At 48.2% G+C, this 21,392-nt stretch overlaps 1 protein-coding gene across 2 annotated transcripts; it reads left to right on the top strand.

The window, feature by feature from the left end:
* Window positions 1–339: 339 nt before the first annotated feature.
* On the top strand, window positions 340–20,356 carry zgc:194930 (uncharacterized protein LOC557813 homolog). 2 transcript variants are annotated; one of them, XM_035621438.2, is made up of 3 exons: window positions 340–612; window positions 13,913–13,965; window positions 18,810–20,355. In XM_035621438.2, the coding sequence occupies exons 2-3, from the start codon at window positions 13,934–13,936 to the stop codon at window positions 19,681–19,683; spliced, it is 906 nt and encodes a 301-aa protein (XP_035477331.2). In that variant the 5' UTR covers window positions 340–612; window positions 13,913–13,933; the 3' UTR covers window positions 19,684–20,355. The 2 variants fall into 2 exon arrangements, with proteins under 2 accessions (XP_035477331.2, XP_035477341.2); XM_035621448.2 differs by lacking the exon at window positions 340–612 and adding an exon at window positions 8,352–12,777 and having other exon boundaries at window positions 18,810–20,356.
* The last annotated feature ends 1,036 nt before the right edge of the window (window positions 20,357–21,392 follow it).

The following is a 21,392-nucleotide window of genomic DNA, read 5'->3' as shown; positions in this document are numbered from 1 at the left end:
TTACAAATGTCCACCGGGATTTTAAAATTGTTCAAATTATTGAAAATCGAACCTTGAATTTTGCACTTTGCGAACCACTTTTCTGTGTGAATAAAAGTTTCTTGTTTTCATAGCCACGGGGAAAGTATTGAAAAATGCTAAGTAAAAACACAAGGGCAAAGAATGTGAATATTGTAAATCCACACCAAAGACATTCATCACGGAACAATAATGAATTAGGAGAGTTTTTAAGATGGACTTTGTAAAACTTACCGATGGCGTTTCGGTCCAGGGTGTTTTATTGTGAAAGGGCGCGGCGGGAAGCAGCCGCGCGTCGCCGCGTGCCGCCTTGACGTCGGCGCGGGGAGTTTGTTTTTACGCAGACGAGCGAACCGTGCGCAGACCGCTGTTCAAACAGGAGACATGGGACCGCAGAGTCACCGCAACTCGGAGCAACCCCAGGAGCAGAAGCAGCCGAAGACGTCGAGCGCGGCCTCCACTCTCGCACCTGCGCTCCGACTTTTCTAACTTTTCTCTCTTCCAGAGGAGCGACAGAAGTTAAATGACCGCCGGAGCTGTGCGCGCTTCTCTGACACCCGGGGCAAAGTGCCACACCTTCGCTTAGCGCCACAGGTAGGCTCACTCGTTTCTTGATTCTCTCCCTCTGGTCCCTAGGAATAACTCGCATCTTTAAATAATAATAATTAAAAAAAGAGTTATTAAAGTGTTATTAAACCTTTTTTTTTTATTATCTTCACCCTAATTTCCTTTATGCACATCAACAGGTGAACCCTGAGCATTAATGTCAGACATATGGCGGAAAAAAAAACTAAAAACAAAAGCAAAAGCAGTGTAGTAACTTCAGGAGATTATTATTATTATTATTATAAATGAATAATGTAATAAGTGTGTGTTTAAGTGGTACAGTGCATTCAATGTGGTGTTTCAGTGTGATGAGATCATAATGCACAGCACTGTGTACAGTGGAGGTGTTCCCCTGCTGCACCTGTTGCATTATAATGATGAACTATATCACCAATAGACGCACGCACTGTATGTACAGTATATTTACTGTGGTGTAGCTGTGGCTGATTCAATGTCGAGATCACGGGTTAATCGTGATAGCAAAAGTAAACTAAGGATTCTACCTACAATTATAGTTAATAAAAAATGTCTTTTCTTTCTTTCTGTAAAGTTGATTTCCTAACATAATATCCTCTCCTTTAACTTCCGTTTGGAAACTACTGCAGCCCTTATTACATTAAGATGTGTTCTTTTCAAAGCGTAAAAGTCGGAAAAACTTCAATAGAGCGAGTTGGGATCGGCCCATATTGATCAATAGGGTCTTTGAATCTTATTTACTTAAAGTTGATCATTTTCTTAGTGAAGCAATACGGTCCATAAAGTGACAAAAGTAATTGGAAAAATGCAAATGTGGCACATCAATAGTGCAGGTGCCCATTTCGCTGCGACGTGAAACAAGGACGAGTGCAAAACAGTCACGTTCAACATGCTGATACCAATTGATGTTTAGTTTTGTCGCTTCAAAAAGTGACATCATGATGATTGATGATCTACGTACTATATGTGTACATGACTGACATACCACGGCTCGGTTTTCGTGATAAACGTGTTGCTGTTTTTGTTAAATTTCCAACGTGGCAGCTGCTGTACATCCCCTCCTCCATCACGGGTTATCGCTCCGTTCATTCATCTTTATATGCATTTTTTTTTCCACGTGTACAATTTTGCCGCCGTCTTCAGTATCTGCTCAACCTCCGGTGACAGCAAATATGAATTTAATCTCACGGGATTTTTTGTAATCAAATATAGCTACTGTAAAAGCTACTGTTATTGGGGACATTGTTTTTTGGGAGGAGGAGGAGGAAGAGGAAGAAGAGGAGGAAGGGGGAGGATGAGGGGGAGGGGGAGAGGGCGTGGTCTTGAGTTAGTAAACCAGAACTCAGGTACACGGCCTTGGGCTCTGTTTGCACACCTAACACACGGCGTCACCGCTCCCCGCGTCACAAAAGGTTTGTCCGAGCACAGACCTCGTATGTCGTGTCGTGTGTTGTTGTTTTTTCTTGTTCGTATGGCAAACGCTCTCAAACACGGCGTTCATCAGCGTCCGGGCCGTCGTCATATTTGCCCCGCGAGGTGGGATATCGAAATCATCGATGACAGACGGTTGATTTTCACACCCCCCCCCCAAAAAAAGACAAAACAACCCCAACTAAAAGCCGGTCTCCTTTGGTGGAGGACTCCACCCCGCTGACGGCTCATTAGGCAAAACAAGCCATTTAAAGTGGATGCAAATACTGTGCTATTTGCCCAAGATCTAGTTTGCTTTGCGGCGGGGCTGCTGCTGCTGCTGCTGCTGCTGGTTGACTTCACCTGAACCAGGATGTAAACACCAGACCGGACTGGAACTCTGTACTGTTGTTTACATTGTAGTCCCGGATAATAGATCGCACGCACACACACACACACACACACACACACACACACACACACACACACGGCGTTGTGTTTGGTCAAATAAAAGGACGTGTTGTTTTGCGGCGCACTAGTAGAGACGCCCTACGCACAGCAGACATTCTAACTAATCTTACTCAGAATAATTTTGGTTTTTAAGCCAATCGGTCCCAGTTTAAAGGGCTTCTTGTCTCCAATTTCATATTTTTTGTCTGTCATATATATATATATATATATTATATATATTTGCATTTACACAATGAGCTTTTTGAAGACATCGCTGAGGGCTCTGGGAAATTGTGGCAGCCATTCTTGACATTTTATATAATAATATGTAAAAAAAAAAAAATACAGATTGCAAAACTGAGGTTGTTTTCCGAACGTTTTTTTAGACATACTTGGGGCGCGGAGAATCGTGATCGGCTTTTCTCACCATTTTCTGACATTTCATTCGACTTGATGATTGAATGACCAGTGTCATTTAATCTATAGTGAAACTAATCAGTAGCTCTTGATCACTTTTAGGGCCGCAACCAACGACTATTTGCATCAATCGCTTAATCCGTCCAATATTTTCTCGATTTAATCGGTTTGTTGTCGGGTCCAGAAAATGCCATAAAGTGGTGAAAAATGTCGATCGTGTTTGCCAAAAGTCCCACGGCGATGTTTTGTTTTGTCCACGCACCAAAGATATTCAGTTTACTGTCACAAAGAAACCAGAAAATATTCTCGCTTAAGACGCTGAAAATAAAGAATTTTGATTTATTATTCAGAAAATCTACTTGAAACGATTAATCGACTATCAAAATAGTTGGCGATTCATGTAGTCGTGGATCACTAATGGATGTACTGTTGCATTCATCACATTTGATAATGGATTAATTGTTACGGTAATCGAGCAACAACGGCAAATGTTGTCTGGTTTGGGGGAAATCGTGACATTTTGTCATAACAGGTATGGACGAACTGAATTTGAAACAATTAGGAGCTGCAGCCATGAAAATAGATTATTTACCGATGAACCGGAAGACAGAGAAGCAGGTCCACCTTCTTTCTTTTTTTTCAAATTGTAAATCAATTCTACCTGGAACTATAAAGGCATCAAACCTTGAGAAGGTATGTAAATATGTCCACAACAACAACAACAACAAAGACCTCATTACCCTCCTTTTTATCCGCTTCTGCATCGCAGGCTCTTTGTCATGTAAAACTCTTCCTGTGCTCTCGGGCTCCTCTCGGGTTTGTTTACTCGCTTCAGTACAATTCGTGGCCTAGCGGGGCCCGGAGGAGCCGCGGGAGGGAAACAGCAGCAGGTCTGTTTGCGGCGGGAGACGGGGGCGAGGAGGGGCGAGCTATTGACAAGCGAGGGCTGTTGGGTAATAGAGACGAGACAGGAGTTGTTTTCGTCAGACTGCGGCCCAAGGCCATTTAAAAAAAGAAGAAAAAAGGGGGGGGATGTTCGGACACAGGACATGAAATCACACGCGCGTAACGTTCACCCGCAGCCAGACGAGGCATTTTGACATTTCGCGCACCTCTAATTGGACCAGAGGATCGATGGCAACGTGTCACGAAATTGGATTATGACCTTGAAGAGTATCGGTAACCACGGCAACCGCTCACCGCTTGTGCGATCACGCCTGGCCTATTCGAGGCCTGGCCTATTCAGCTCAAGGTCGAGCCGCCGCGCGCGTGGGAATCGCCTGGAGTCGGAAGTTGTGGACACTTTCTGTTTCAGCCGTGACAATTTCAGTTACGTCACGGGGGACGTACAGCCCGGCCTCTTTCACGGGAACCCTTATCAGGCGCGCGGGGTTAATCTCATCCACTGTATATGGCGGTTATTAAAAGCGGGATCAAGCGGCGGGAGGCGCAGCGCCATATTTCTGTCATGACACCGACTTTCCGGAACAGCGTGTTGACTTTTCGGCTGAATTTTGAAAGCCGCGGCGCTGATAAGAGGCCTAGAGTGGCCACCTTATCGAACGCTGCACTTTTTTCTCAGGGAAATACAGTCGGGTCACAGCGGCCACCGATGACTCCACAGAAAATCCTGTCGATTATTTTTTAATTTTTTTTTACTGTGGGACTTTCTTCACGTTCACGAACCGACTTGTGTGTGGGACACAAAAGGCAGCCTCAGCTTGAGTAAAATGGAATAGTGTTTTTTTGGTTTGGATTTACTTTAGCAAACGGGGGGGGGGGGGGGGCTTGAGACCTGAACTCTTATTTGTCACATTGATTACATTAAACATTCATTCATCAAATAAAGGACAGTTAATTATTCCTCCTTAAATGTGAAGGGTATGCGGATATTGACTGAGAAAACACATCTTGATTGTGGATAAATGTGGTATACCGTGGACACAAGGTCCCACAGATTGTTTCCAATGTGCAATAATTAGAGCCTCTGAGGGCTGGTAACTATTGATCGTGGATTTCATGTCGTTAGAAGAACGGGCTGGTCCGATACTGACCGCTGATTATTTCATGTTGTCAAACGTCCTCTCAAAAAGCTGGATGACTGGTTGGTTGGTTGGTTGGAGGGTTAGTTGGTTGGTTAGAGGGTTAGTTGGTTGGTTGGTTTGAGGGTTAGTTGGTTGGTTGGTTGGTTGGTTGGTTGGTTGGAGGGTTAGTTGGTTGGTTGGAGGGTTAGTTGGTTGGTTGGTTGGTTGGTTGGAGGGTTAGTTGGTTGGTTGGTTGGTTGGTTGGAGGGTTAGTTGGTTGGTTTGAGGGTTAGTTGGTTGGTTGGTTGGAGGGTTGGTTGGTTGGTTGGAGGGTTAGTTGGTTGGTTGGAGGGTTGGTTGGTTGGTTGGTTGGTTTGAGCGTTAGTTGGTTGGTTGGTTGGTTGGTTGGAGGGTTAGTTCGTTGGTTGGAGGGTTAGTTGGTTGGTTGGTTTGAGGGTTAGTTGGTTGGTTGGTTGGAGGGTTGGTTGATTGGTTGGTTTGAGCGTTAGTTGGTTGGTTGATTGGTTGGTTGGTTGGAGGGTTGGTTGGTTGGTGGTGGGTGGGTGGTTTGGTTGGTTGGTTGGTTGGTTGGCTGGTTTTTTGGTTTGAGGGTTAGTTGGTTGGTTGGTTGGTTTGTGGGTTGGTTGGTTGGAGGGTTGGTTGGTGGGTGGGTGGGTGGGTGGGTTGGTTGGCTGGTTGGTTGGTTGGTTGGTTGGCTGGTTGCAAAAAATATTGAAAGGATTTCCAAAGATGGTTTGTGGAAGGATGGTACATGGGCCAAGAAAGAACCCAAATGAAATTCCGATGAATTGGCGAATCCATTTCTTTAACAGATACGGCATTTGTTAAATATATATTTATAATATATATATATATAAGAACCACACAGATTTTTTACTTAACACTCTACAGTGAGTGCTGTTCTAGTTTTCATGATTGAACAATCTTTTGATCAACTACCATAATCATCCTCCTCCGGTCCCGTTGTGGCCTCTTGTCCTCTTGACATCATCATCAGAGTTTACTGTGATACGTTGGCTCACTTTTTCGCCAATTTATTCAGTACATGGAGATAAAACTGCAGAGTTATAATGTGGAGTTTTTATTATATCTGTTTTCCGGGAGGGTTAGGGTTTATTTTAATGGTCATTCTTGAGGCCGTAATTTTTGTAGCCGTGGAACTGTACAGGGCTATACTGAGGGGTGTTCCTAATATTTTGTCCATCCTAATGAAATTAATGGAGGTTGACAAAATATTAGGGTCAGTATAACCCAGTGCCGCACGAAGTACAGGCGTCTTCCTCATACTCAGACAGTTTTCCTAAATTTTTGATTCTTTTTTCTTTTCTTTTTTTTAATAATGGCAATATATTGCCTTGCTCACATTATTCCAGTGCTCAGCCCCTAGAAACAACAGATGGTGAAAGATGGATGTCGGGCCAGTTCGCCCACTTGTCCATCATCACCACACCCTTCACATGTCACCCTCATGAACATGATCTCCCTTCTCACTGTCCCTACACACACACACACACACACACACACACACACTAACCAGCCCAGGTAAAGGTGTCGTAATATAAATCATGACTTCATGATGTAACACGCGGCTTACATAAGCCGACCTTTTGTCGGAGGTCTATCGGGTGACCGAGCTGTGTGCAGCGGCTTGTCCGCGAGGCGACGCCGCGGCTTTGTTGCAAAGTTCACCAGAGCCCTCGCGTTAAGCATCTACACCTGGGGCGGCGGCAGCTCGACCGTCGGCGCGCGTCGCCCGCGTCTCGATGATCTGTTAAACGGGCCCCTGATGTCAGTCAAGCCCCCTCTCTTTTCTTTGGTCCCTGAGACCTCGTCTACCTGTATTTTACTTTTGTGACGTTGGTGCGCGCGATTGTTTAGACCAGCAACTTCGCTTCGAACTCGCAGTCATGCAGAAAGTGGCTGTGGATGCATTTCAGGCGTCCAAGGGCACAACAAAAACAGTCGGTATCAGATATGCGAGACGAGGGGGGGGGGGGGGGAGGCGGCGATCTCAAGGAGGTGACGGAGTTGTTGTGTTGCGAGGTGGCGAGGGAGAGAGAGGCCCGAGATCAAATCGTGGCTCTTCACTGTCACAGTTTAAAGGAGATGTATAATTCAGTTTTTCCCTTTCCTCTGTGTGTTTTATTGTTTTTTTGTGTGTGTGTGTGTGTGTGTGTGTGTGTGTACGTACTGTAAAAGGTCTGCAACGTTCAAAAAGCTCAAAGTCAGCGGTGAAGGGACTGAGAACACTCAAGGCCAACGCTTCCGCCACATCGCGATCACGATGGAATGGCGTAAAATGTCTCCTTTAAATACTTTGTACATCTCCACAGCAAGAATTTTTTGAAGTAGATATATATTTTTTTGAATTTCTTTGACCTCAGGGGCCGACAAATATCATCTAAAACTTTTTACCCCTCGTGACCGACCGTTGATTTCGCCCTTTCAAATCGAATCGGCCGCAGCTATTAAATAATCGCTTCACAGCGGATGAATTGATGGCCGGCTGTTTTTGTGGCCGATGCGCTCGGCGGCCTTGGCAAGCCCTTTTGTTTGTGCTCGGCCAAAGATCGCTTTTTTGATATTTGAAGAGAAAACGTCATTATGCAACGCCCACTCTGCAGCCGTGAGTCTCGACCGACTCACGTTGCTCAGGTCGTTTCATCGGCTCGTGTCCACAAGTGATGAACTTTTTAAAAAAAGGGTTTGAAACGGTTGTTTCTAGAAAGGTTTCTTTTTTTATCGATTATAATTCCCAGACGTCATAAGAACAGTATGCAGTTTCACTCAAATTAGAGATAAGATAAGATAAGATATACCTTTATTCGTCCCACAATGGGGAAATCTGGGCATTACAGCAGCAAAGTGGACAGAAGGATATAGAAAAAGATATTTAAAAAAAGCAATAGGTATCTATAAAATATAACAGAAAAACATATAAAAGATGTATAAATACTAAGTATATTTGATATATCATATCATATAATGATCCAGTCTTTGAAACTGTAATCCTCCTTTCCACAGATGAAGTTCAAGTATCTTAATCCTTCAAAATAAGATGTCGTTTTCTCTTTGTTTTCCTTTTATTAAAGACTAGGAGTCCGTTTTTCCAACTGTCGTATCGTCCGCGCAGGAAAAACAAAACCCGTCGTTCATTGTTAGGGGCAATAACTGCTCCACCCACGCAATCACCCCTATTTTCCAAACAAAACCCCCCAAACAGGTAAAACCAATTTCGACTGGACACTTTCCAGGAGCAGAATTATTTCAAGCCCTATCCTTGCCGAAAGAAATTTTCCACCCGCAGCAATCTCTCAGGCTGCCAGCACCGCGGGTATCCCCTGGATTTCAATCCAATCCACATTTTGGGGGGTGGGGGGTGGGGGGGGGGCGACACTCTACAGCAATCTCACTTTTATCGCACCAGCTTCTCCCAAGATGAAATGTTTCAATTTCCTCTGAAGAAAAATCAGGAAGCGGAAAAAAAATGGGAGCCGGGCCAAGGTGCCGCCAGCGCCGTGGTATCTCTCCGCCTTCAGTAAATCGCCCCACGATCTTCCCTATCATAAAAAGAAAGAAAAAAATAAAAAAAAACGGGGCCAATATGTAATATATTGAACGGGCGAAGGGGGCAGATGAAGAACTATAATGGCCAGTGTGTGAATGAATGATAGCCATTGGATGCACAGATTGGATCCTTGATCCTCATTGGGACTTTGGAAAGTCTCCGGGGGAACAACGCGATTGGTCATTTGGACGTTTCTGATGTGAATCTCAGTCATACGCTGCTGCTGCTTACTGTAAAACTCGTGGGGGGGGGGTGTTCATTACAGGCAGGTTTGCATGGCTCTCAACTTTATCATGAACAAATACCTACATTGTCGCCTGTCTGCATCCCATTAAAATGACGTGTCCAAATTACGACATGCTGTAATACATGGTTTTTCGACTGAGTAAGTGAAAATAAGGGAATTTAATGGCTGATCTATCGATAACGGAAGTCGTTTTGTGTGAATCCTTGGAAGGAAACGAACCGCAAACGGCAGATTCTGGTCTCGGGTTGGGTATTGGTCCCGATTTTGGTGCTGGTCTCGCGAGTCACCGCGCGACTTTGGCGCGTCACGCGGAGGCACTGAATTTGCAGCAGTCGTGCCGCTCGCGCGACATGACAGTTTTGCTTTGCGTTTGCTGTTCGAGTTTTAGGGCCGTGCAGAAAGCAGAGACGTACCAAAGCCCGATCTGCAAACACAGCGTGGCGAAGAAGACAGCTGCATAGACACACTGGAGCCAGAAGTGTATATATATATATATATATATATATATACTCCTTGTTAGTCATGTTTGCCTAATCATTTACTTCAGGCAGAGTGTTCTTGGCAGTTGTCTTTGACTGTTAATGCTCATACAAGCGCGGGGACGTGACCAGCTACGGTTGTAGCTTGGAGGAGCGTCGCCAGCTGCCCGCCGCTGTTCGAGGGCGAAGATGGCGCTGCGTCATCCCCGCCCTGCGGGACTAGTTCCCTCCCTCCGACTGTGAGCTGCGGTGTCTGCTGACCGGCAGCCGAGTGATCCGCCCCGAGGCGGGTAACACCACGATCACATTGTCAGCGCTCAGGGCCGTTTTTTTTTTTTTTTTTTGCCTTGCAAATTTGCAAAACCTCGGCCCCCGTTCCGATGCAATGCGGGTTTTTCCGTCTCAGTCGGTCGGCTCGCCCTGACGTGTGCTGGGTCGCAAGGAATGAAAACATATAACTAAACTCATTTCTATTATTGAGCTTTGACATCTACATATTTCACATATAGTACTGATTTGAATATACTGTATATCCTTTTGCAGGAAGTTAAAAAATAGTGACATCGTCTCAGAGCCTCCTAAATATGCAGCAATGGAGAAGAGGTCAAGTGACTTTTGGACTCCAGATAGGGAGCAGTACGCATGTCACATGTAATTCCACTAAAAAGACCACCATTTTTGTTCATTGCATCAGCATTATTATCTCTCTCTGTGTGTGTATACGGTCGATTCACATCACGGACTTATGCAACCGGGAAAAGGAGGCCGGGCGACCGTCCACGACGCGCAATCACGCCGCAGTTCGCTGGTCATTTCATCCGCCTGCAAATGATCTGCAATCGTGCCATTCCGCTTTCAGCTTTGACAAAGATGATTAAAATTCTCGCGATTTGACACGAGAGGGGGGAAGTCATGAGCCTGACTTCGGGGCGCTAACTATTCTTGAAAAAGGTCACTTTGTGCCATCCGCGCTGTGGTTCATAATCATGTTATTATTCTTTAGCGGCGCTAACAGCTGTGATTAATAGGCATCGTGTTGTTTTAAGCATGATATTTCAAAAATACCAAAAAAAACTCTTAACAATTATTCATGTATTGTCCTGATACTTTTTTTTTCTATATCACATGATTGAAATGAATGTTTTGAGCAATATAGTTTTGTATATTATGTTCTTCTTTTCAACTTGTTCAGTTTTCGTGACTTCAATTAACTCAACGCCATTTAAGAGGATTGTTAATGGACTGGTTTCAATGAGTTGTGGTTTGATTAATGAATTCATATTTGCATTTATGTGGAGCAGGGTGTCTGGTCACCTGGTGACACCAAAAAAAGTCCAATATCCACTCTTCTTCCTATTGCCGTTTTTAGTCCCCGTCAACTCCCGAGGGGAAAAAAATCTTGATCTGTGGCGTTCCTGCCTTCAGCAGCTGATGGCTCACTGTACTGTCTGTTGTTTGAAGCTGGGTAAATTGTGTACAGGCGTGTTTTAATAGATGTTCCTCTGAAAAGCAGCTGCTCGCTTGTGCAGCCTCCGGGTAAAAAGTTTCTGTTGGGTCCCTGTTGTGGTAATTTGATTAAATGCCACTCGCATAATTGCATCACGTGAGCACAGGGCTCCTCGAAAGGAGTAGCTGGTATAGTTGATCAAATTCGCCCAACGCCCAATTCATCTGGGTTTTCTGACCCCCGACCCTGACCCCCACTTTGAGTAACCCCTTTCATGTCACCCAAAAACATTTCCATTGTTAGTCATATAAATATTGATTAATAGCAAAACATTAAGTATAGATTTGACAGATAAAATTGGTCATTGACCAACGCTCGTTTGACCATATTTGGCAAATAAAAAATTGGTTCAAAAAAATCGGTGAGCACATGTAATTACCCCACGTATCTGTCGCGGCGTGGTTTTTTTTTATCTGTCGTGAAAACATGGTGCCTGCCGGGTTCATAATTCATTCATAACGGCGCAGTCAGAGACGGTTATGTCAAAGGGCCCCGGGGAATATTTATTGCCGCAAACGGATGCGCGGCGGAGGAGGCGGAGTTCGGCGGAGGAGGCGCTCTGCGCTCGAGGATGCTTCGGGGAAACAAAGTGTGTGCCGCCTGCAATGCTCCGAGGCGAGCACATTCAAAATCGCACCCCGGGGGCCAAAGAGAGCAGAGAAGCAGCGGCCACACATCACTGAGACGCAGGGAGTGTACATAATGCACGGGGCAAGAAATGCTAGCGCACGACAAGGAAAAAACGGGAGGGAGGGAGACGCGGGCCATCCGAGGACGGAGAGCCTCGCAGGTTGTCAGGCGATTTCTGACCCGCCCGAATGGGACTAGTAGTCGCCAGAGTCGGCTGGCGGCGACCGCAGCGCTCTGCCCGTCTTAATGCGGCACTCCAGTAACGGGACGGTTCCGGCCGCCCGCTGGGAAATTGCCTTCCCCTCTTACCTTCCCCGGAAGACAAGGGACACTTCATCTGGTCGGGTACTTGGCGGAGCAACAGTGTGTGAAACAGGGTCCTCTTCTTTCTTTTTTTTTTCTTCTTTAAAGCGCCGGGGGCCTCGCACGCTGCTCCGAAATTGCCTCTTGGCTTTTTTTTCTTCTTCTTCTGTTTCTTTTTTCCCACGAGTAGGCCGTGACTGTGCTCGGAGCTCCCAGCCAAAGTGCAGCTGTGGGAATGGCCCCGGCCGGGCGACGGTGAAAGGACCGGCTCAAATCGCGAGAGGACAGGGAGTACGGGGAGACGCGGCGGCGCTACTCTGAGATTTGAATTTATCTGCAGCACCAGAGACCGCACTCACCTCTGGCCTCGGAATTTCTCTTTCTATATGTGGTGGCGCGCGGCGGCGGGCCTGTAGGGGGAGAGCGAGACGTCTGGAGTCCGGCTGTGTTGCTTTTGCGTGAATAGTCTGTCACACAAATAGACGTGACCCAAAATGGGACGGTGCCGTCCAAAAATTTGGATTGATAGAACGTGTCTGTGAGGCAGCTCGTAATGTTACATGTCTCATCGAGTCCTCTTGAGAGCCGCTTGCTTTATTTTTTAATCGATGCTCAACACAAGGAGAACAAAATGTACAGGGCCAATGGATGCAAATTGGTTGACGTAAAACGACTGATGGCAGGAATTATGGCTCGGCCTTTTATAGCAAATCCCCCAGATGATGGACCAAAATCAACAATGAGGCTACCTGCAGGAGACATTTCTTACACGATACAGCTGCAACCATAACTTAAGGTCAGCGGAAAATAGTCCCAGGGCGTAAAATGCATTTAACTCCTGTTGAGAGTTTGCTTAGAACTACAATGCCTGAAGTAATTATAGCAATCACGCAGCCTAACCCAGTGAAACAATGTATTTGCGACTCGTGTTTTGTTTTGTTTTAAGATCGACTTCCTCGTGAGGAACAAATGGCTTCGGGTAGTCGCGTCGGAAACTCCTCAGAGACGGACCGAGCCGCTGCGAGACAGATGTCGAAGAACGCCGGACAGATCATTTGAGCACGAGCGCCAGCGTCACCCGGACATCATATCCATCCACACAGCAGAGTCTCAATCTCAAGGTAGAGGAGCGGCCTACGGGGTCAGAGAGGCGAAGACGCTATTTGAAGACTCCTCCTTTCTTTTTATACCACAAAGAGATCCCGTGTCCTCTACCTCTTGTCGCCCTCGCCCTCCTTTGCTCGCAGACGAAACCCGCTCAGGACTCAAGTCATTAATTATTTACCCGCGCGATGAAATGCCAAAGCCTAGTGGAACACACCCGCCAGGAGAGAAAAGGTCACCTCCCCAGTCCCGCACAGAGACACGCACTCCTCAATACGCGCTCGCGCGGCGGTGATGGATGGCAATGAAGTCGTTATCGGTGCTCCAGGCAGATCCTGGACTCTGTCGAGGTGTGCGCGTCTGTCATCGTGCAGACCAAGGATGGGCCACGATTTTCATTGTTTAGTCCATCCATCGTCTACCGCTTTATCCATTTAAGGGTCGCGATCCCAGAGAGGCGGGGTTCACCCTGGACAGGTTCGCCAGCCTATCCCAGGGCCACACGCAGAGACGGACCACCATTCACTCTCACGTTCACACCTACGGTCAATTCAGAGTCTCCAATGAACCTGACCCCCTTCCGCATGTCTCTGGACTGTGGGAGGAAGCCGGAGAACCCGGAGAGAACCCACGCATACGCGGGGAGAGCACGCAAACTCCACACAGAATTGGCCCCGGTTGGTTCGAACCGGGTCTCGAACCCGGAACCTTCTTGCTGTGAGGCCAAGGTGCCAGCCACTACGCCACCGTGCAGCCCCCCATTTATTAGTCAACAAATAATACAAAAAATATCAAACACTTTGTGTGACATTCGACGTCTTTTAAAGTTTTTTTGTTTGTCCCCGGCGCCTGGTAGTAGAATTTAAAAAGACACTAACCGCTTTAGACTTATGTCTGTATGTGGTGGTAGGGATATTCCAAATAATGGTCGAAATTCTTCCCAGGGGGTTATCGAATAGTAGTCTAGGCTTGAAATGTCCGTCCCTAGCACAGACCAGAGGTCGCGGACGAGGTCGCGGGCGAGTCACCCGAGACCCTCGCTGTTTCTTTTTTTTGAAGAGGTTCTGTCCCTTTAGATTTTGTGTCTGCGCCATTTGTTCGAAGAAGCGCTTGAGTCATTAGTCTAATTGCTCTGTCGATGTCCCTCCACAGCTCCTCGACTAAGCGGGCCAAATGGGGTGCCGATGCTGCAGGATGATAAAAAGGTGAGTAGCGACTCTGCCCGCCGTCGCCTCTTTCCCTGTTTTGTTCGTTTGTCCGTTTCGTGCCGCGTCTCTGATGATGCTTCTGTCAGGTGAATACTGTCAGGACGCCTTCTGCAAAACAGTTTTTTTCATTTCCTTTTGTTGTATCCTAGCAACTTTTGGGTATGAGAGTTTAATTTGTCCAACCATGCAACGTGAAAGGGAATGGGTTTTTTTTTCATTTCTGCTGAATGGTTCATCCCTCCGGTGCTCACAATATAGAAAAATGATGGACAAGTTGAAAGCAACGTCCAATCATGTCCAGAAATCATTACTTACAACTTTCATTTTATAGATGACATATTCTATATCGTACAGATATTGGAGATGTTCTCCATGTCATCTGTGAGTTGGTTACTATAGAAATGCTGTTCAGCAGAACATCCTTGTAACTCAAGACTAAAGACTCACAGAACACTCACACGAAAGCGTTGGAGTCAGTCCCTTTCCAGGTGACGTGACGTGTCGAAAATTGAACCACCGACTCCGGTCCGTCACCGCGGTAACAACCTCTCGCTACAGATCTTCTTATCTGCCGGTCCACGGTGCCAATTCAAATGCCTCCCTGGCCACATAATGATTTCTTGTCTCGCTATATGCAGAGAGTGAGAGGTCCATTTATAATACGTCTGCAATCTGGGCCTCACGTGGGCCCTTTGTACAAACTGTGAGTCAATATGCCAATAGCCATCAGCCTCGGTTACTGTATTTCCTCGCCCGGGCCGTCTATCCATTAAAGCCCTACAAGACACTGTTGTCAGGGCTTGACACCGCTGTGCTTCGCGAGGGGACGGAACAGGGGCCGGGGGAAACGAGCTTTTGATTGCGGATTAATGAAAGGCCATGCTGTGATTCACATACCAGAGTTGTAATCCCCCTCCACAGGGTGTTTTCTTTTTTTTTCTTTCCCGTGTCAAAGACACATGTGAATGCTTGTGACATACACACACACATACCTCCCTAATTGTCTGGAGTGTCACATTTCTGGGCTTAGCCGCGGCGTTTGGGGCTTGGCAGGGTGGGCCCGTGGGTTACTGGGTCCAGAGTACGGCCTCGGTATCAGCCGGCTGACACTCACACAGTCCCAGCAAACCCCCCGCAGAAAACTCGAGGTGTGACCATCCTACGTAAATCTCACGTTTTTATCTCTTCTCTCTAGATAGATAAGACTTGGTTTTACTTTTTAAATCATCCAAGGAACAGGGGGCAACTGACAAGGCATTGCTGATAGTGCATAATAATTCAATACAATAATTCAATCTGGGCTTCTTCCCATCATATACTGTACATAACCTCAAGTTTGAAAGAAAATGGATTCCCCAATGTTCCTACTTGGTCTATTTTAATGAAAAGACAAAAAAACCCACAATTAACTCGGGACCGTCCCTGCATATCCATGTGTTTGTGTCAAAATCAATATGTTTCATATTTTGTGCTTTAACTACATACTAATAAAGTTGACCGCTAGAACACAAACTATTACAGTCAACGCAGGCACAAATTAAATGAATAACTGAAAAATTGTATCAGAAAGAATTCTTCAGATACATGCTCTTCTCCAGGGGTCATTTTAACAATAACTAATTATGCCGCAGTGGAAATGAGCTGTGACTGCAACACTGGCATTCGCTCTTTTGAAGTTGTTGTGGTAATTGGCGATAGCAACCAGTCACAGAGAAATACGAGCGCGTGGATTCAAATCCAATATTCCTTCTCTTTGAAATTGCGGCCCTTTCAAACTCCTTTCGCTGTGAAAAAGAAGCTGCGGGCTGGTTTGGGTTCGATGATATTCCGCGAGTTCAACCGAGTGACCCCCCTTTTTCGTGATTTTATGAAAAATATGGAGAACGAGCAGCAGCTACCGCGAGGAGCAGCACGAAGGAAAAAACTTGATCTGAACTTCATGCTAAAGGTTCAACGCCTTCGACGACTTCAACGTACTGCAGACTCCAAGGGGAAAGTTCCCGTCCACTTAAGAGAATAATGGGACGTGCAAAAAAAGAACATTAGGGGGTTCATCTCGTGTCTAATGGTGTGGCGGAAAAAAAATCCATAGGCACCGCTACTTCAAAATAGATTAAAATCCTGAGCGAGCTGGCATCGTCGTCGCACACCTCTGGAGAAATGTGTTCTTTCACCGATAACCTCAATCGCCGTCTGAATGAACCGGACGCAGTGAGCGGCATCTCAAACACGTGCCAAGGGGCGGAGGTGCGTCCTCAGACGTTCGCCTACGAAGGAAACACTCCCTTAAAGCCGGAGCTCAAAACTGTGCAGTTGCCACTCTCCTGTTTTTTTTCGCGCGACCTTTATTGCCGGGGGAATGTTTTCATCAGCTGTTCCGATTCGCGTCTGATAGCCAGAAAAGAAAAAAACACTTCTCCTCTTTAGGTCCCAAAGGTTCGGTCTCTGTCCAGTTCACCAGAAAGAAAATCACAGCAACGCGCTTTTCGGGTCTGCTCTCAGCTCGGGGATAGAACGGGCGACCTCCCGGCCTCGGATGAAAATACAGTTTCATTTTTCTCAGACAGTTTTTGAATTATTGGTGCACCCCCCCCCCCCCCTCATCATTTTCTCAGCTTTCCACTGTGAAGCGAGACAGAGCGAAGGCTTGCGGGGTGAGCAGAGAGCTTCTCTCAAGTCAGGGGGTGAGCATGTGTGCGCTTGTGTGTGTGTGTGTGTGTGTGTGTGTGTGATGGCGCATCCCTCGACGCGCGTGGGCGGGCGACGTTGTCTGCTCGGCCGAAGAGGAGCGAGGAGCGAGGCGCCCCCCCCCCCCCGTCCCGGCATCCCTCAGCACATTTGAAAGTTAACTTTTGACCTCTCTGGACCTTGTGTTCTTGTCAACAGTATAGTTTCGAGGCCGAAAAGGGAGGAGGGCGTTGGAATAAAAACGAAGGGGAAAAAAAAAAAACAGATCGAGGAGCACAGAAAAACACGAGCGGCGGGGGGAAGAGGACGACCTGCGAAAGGAAAACCGGAGGAGGCGGGAGGCGAGCGCGCCGAGACAATAGACGGAGAGGGCCCGAGGGAAAGGGCTCGAGTCAAGGAGAAGTGAAGTGCAAAGGGATAGTCGATCAGGGGGCCGCAACTACATCACAGTGGCGCTGAAGGGGGGACGGAGGGGGGGGGGGGAGGCGGAGAAGGCACCTGGAGGGGTGTGAGATGGAGGGAGCTCTGCTGGGGGGTGGGGGGTGGGGTGTGTGTGTGTGTGTGGGGGGGACGGCTGTGGAAAAACACATCGAGTCCATCGCAGCAGGTGACGTCTGACAGCCTGTTACACCTTCCACAAAAAAGAAATCCCCCCCCGGCGACACCCCTCTAATACCTGACCAGGTGTGTGTGTGTGTGAGCGAGAGAGCTTCTTCTACCCTCTTCTACCTCCGTATGGAGGTGCAGAACTTACACCCGAGCGTCAATTAGCCTCTGACCTTCAGTCGCCCTCCGCAACAGCCGGCCGACCGGCAAATCGGGAACGACGCGGTCAAACCTCCCGGCGGATAAAACACATGGCGGCCGGCAAATCGCTGCCCTGCCGCAAAAGACTCCTCTTCGAGTCAGAGAGAGAGAGAGAGAGAGCGTCCGGTGGAGCCGAGGACGGGGGGAAACGCATCGCGTCGACGCTGGATAATGCAGCGGCGCGATCCGCCGCTCGCGTTTGATTGAGTGCAGAAGCGTGTGATGTGCTGGTCGGAGGAGGGGGGGGCTTTTGTCACTCACGCTAATGAGCTGATTGAGGAGCAATGTGGCGTGAATAATGACCCCTTATTTTCTGCGTCTTCTTTCTTATTCCATTTCCTTTTCCCTTGTGAATGCAAATCTACCATTTGTTTATTTTGCCCTCAGTCTGACAGAGATTTTTGGCACACAGTCACTTATTCACCGCTTTCTCTGGGTGTCCTTTTGCTTCCGCATAACCAGTGTTCCGTACCGTTCTGTGAAGTAGAATAGTGACGAGAATAACAAACGACACGCACACATTTGCTCGCGTGTGTCGTCGTTATATGATAAAAGCAGAAAAGAAATAAAGGGCCGCGCACAAACTCTGCCCGATGTCCGACATGGCGGCCGTCTGCTATCTGCGACGGAGGCACAAAGGCGCCATTGACGGCACGAGGAAGCGTCCTCGCTGCGAGTGTGTGTTTTCTATCGATTGCTACGGGAACATCCGACTCCCGGAGCCCCGTCAGACAGACAGAAATAGCCCCTCTCTGTTTGTCGCCACACTGATCCGGCCAGGAAATGAAACGCTGACGCCGAAGTCCACTGCAACTGTGCCTCTCCTTCCTTTTTTTTGGTTTTTGTTTCAATCACATCCGTCTATGACATGACAGGAAATGGTGGGAGCTAAATTAGCAAAAATTGTCAAACGCCAGCATTCATGTTTGACTTGAAACAACCAGGCCCCGATTTCTACCTCCCCCCTATTCCTTAGTTGACGGCAAATTTCTTCCACGATGAAATGTTGTGATATCAGTATAATGTCCATTTCCACGGCGCCAATTCATGTCAGGCGAAGTTCCGGGAGTCCGGCCATTTTCCAAAAAAACCTTTCCCCCAAGCGCGGCTGGGTGCGAGAACGCAAGTGGCGCAAAAAAGGTCCCCGTCGCCCTGGACGCGCGTGGCCCCGGGACGGTTCATGTCCGAGTAGCCAAACTCAGCACTTCCTTTAAATTTTAAAAAGGTGGAGCAGCCTTCCCTTCAGGTGTAGGCTTCTTTTTTGAATACTAGCTTTACAGTAATGACTGTGGCTGATCAATTGCTTCCGCTCTAGAAATGACTCTGTCTGTCCGTCTGTGCCGCAGCTACATCTACGACCCCTCGGTGGCGGGGGACGCGAGGAAGGCCGACGCCGCGGGCAGCTCGCTCTACCAGCCCCACCACCTCCCAGGCAGGGCCCCCGGCGGCGGCGGCGGCGGTGGCGGCCCGCTCGGCAGCCACGACAAGCAGAAGCAGGGCTTCCACAACCTGGCCTACAGCAAGTCCAACGACAGCACGCTCAAGCTCGAGGTGGACAACAACCACCTCAACCAGAGGCTGCACGCGGCACCCGGGAAGGAGCTGCACCACCAGGGGAGCGCTCTGCCCGCAGAGGGGGGGCTGTACATCATCCAGCCGGACGCTCTGGCACCCAGATGGACCCCGAGCCAGGTTCCGGTTTACCCCAATATACAGGAGTACGAGAACCAGAGAAGCCACGGCGAGCGGGGCCGCCGGCCGGCGGCGGATGAGTGGGACGGCTCCGTCGACAAGTGCGCGGCCGGCGGCGAGAGCCCGTCGGCAGACGAGATCGAGATCGACGAGGGCGTGGGGGGCACGCCGGACTATCCGTGCGACACGGGGGACGAGGGGAGCGTCCTGTCGGTGGACATCCACACCAGCACCACCAGCCTGTCCTCGGCCGACACCCGGGACGAGCTGCGACTGCGAAAGACCACGGACGCCTCCACCATGGAGAGCGGGATTTCGGTGATGAGGAGCGAGGAGGGCGACGACGACGAGGAGGAGGAGGAGGAGGAGGAGGAGGCGAGGAACGACGACGACGAGGAGGAGGAGGAGGAGGAGGAGGAGGCGAGGAACGACGAGGAGGAGGAGGAGGTGCAGAGCGTCACGGACTCCATGGTGGCGGAGGCTCTGGCCGCCCTCGAAGCCGCCACGGCCGGCGAGGACTTCGATTGACGGGCTCAAATGCGGCTCGACGGAGCGCCCGCGAAAAGCCTTCCGCCACCGCGGCGGTTCTAATCGAAGGAAAGCGGTTTTTGAAGGAGAACTCTGTTTACAAGTAAAAGAACAGATTTATATTTTAAACTGGAAGTCGTGGTTACATCTGCGCTTTTTTTTCTCGCTTTTTTTCGGTCCCACTGAAGAAAGACAGTGTCTGCCTTGTGAAGGGGGCAGTGCGTTGCCAGGTTTTCACGAGGCCACGAATTCAGAGACTTTGAACTTGGCCTGCTGCCATATCAGACCCGCTAGTCCCTTTGAATATAGTGCACCGATAGAACACTCCACAGTTCTAATAAGCCTGAATACTCATTCACCGCTTTGCCGTGCCCTTACTACTGCTACAGACGCGAGTACGACTATAGTCTCACATGCTTTCATCACATTTTGGAGCACAGCAGTGCTTATTGATAGCCTACACCGTCAGAGAAATACACAGTCCTTGCCATATCTCGCCGTCTCTTCAGGAATCTCGTCCTCGGGCGAAGGAGGAAAGGTCACAGCGTGCACATATATATATATATATATATATATATTTTTTTTTTTATACGCTACCCATGTTTTTGTTTCTATTTTATCTTATCCTGTTATTTATAATATCTGCGCGCGCGCGCGCGCACACACACACACACACACACACACACACACACACACACACACACACACACACACACACACACACACACACACACACACACACACACACACACACACACACACACACACACACACACACACACACACACACACACACCATTTTATGAAGGAACTGGACATTGGGAAAGGCTGGATTATTCCGAACGAAACCGAGTTGACCCATGACATACCTACCAGACGCTAGTTTATTTCCGCACCGTGCTCACGCTGTCAGACACCTGCACACTCACACGCCGCGAGTGATTCCCCGGCGGCTCACGCGCGATTTGCACAGCACTTGCAGCGAGGCCGCGCCACGTGGCCGACGGAAAAATCCGCAGGTCGACGCGCGATTCAAATCGAGGGCAGGTCGGGAATTCCCAAAACGGAAACTATAGCCGCGTCTACGTTTCACTGATGGTTTCTGCGGTCAGCAATGCGGACTCATCAGCTGAGGGGAGGCCGGCAGCAGAGACCTCTGGACGAGACGCGATCCGTCGATGGTCGAAGCCGACCATCTGGCTGGTCGAGATACCAACTCAGCCCGTTTAGTTTCGTTGGTTTTTTCTACATATATTTTTATAGGTCAGGATTCGAGTTTTCTACTCCGGCCCCGTGACGCTGGTTCAACTCAGAGCTCGCCGATGTGCCTCACACGGAACTGATGGAGGCCGGACGGCGCAAACGACATCAAACATGTTCAGCATGTTTAAGCCGAATGAAGTTCTGAGCTCGCCTCCACTGCGGCTCCCCCTGTTTTTCAGCCACTGCGTGCCTGCCAAATGATTTCTTCCCGTTGTATTTGTATTGTAAAAAAAATAAACAAATGTACTTTAAAAAAAACAAAAAGATTTCAATTGAGGCACTTTGTGTGTTGTGTAATTATTCATTCTGAAGATTGCTGGTGGATAGGGAGTAGGATAAGTAGTGTACGTTATTCGGCTATTATTCGTCGAAGCTAAACGCGATGCCGTCTTATTAAAAAGCCTGAACAATATGGATTTTAGGCAATCAGCAGCCGCACGCCGTCG

Source organism: Scophthalmus maximus, chromosome 12 (assembly GCF_022379125.1).
Source record: "Scophthalmus maximus strain ysfricsl-2021 chromosome 12, ASM2237912v1, whole genome shotgun sequence".
NCBI lineage: Eukaryota > Metazoa > Chordata > Actinopteri > Pleuronectiformes > Scophthalmidae > Scophthalmus > Scophthalmus maximus.
The sequence above is the reverse complement of the archived record's forward strand: the minus strand, read 5'-3'. Positions and strand labels throughout refer to the sequence as shown.

Coding starts and splice junctions, on each gene's coding strand:
- zgc:194930 (XM_035621448.2), top strand. CDS start 13,934: ATGGGGTGCCGATGCTGCAGGATGATAAAAAG. Junction 13,966..18,809: donor TGCTGCAGGATGATAAAAAG/GTGAGTAGCGAC, acceptor TCTGTGCCGCAG/CTACATCTACGACCCCTCGG.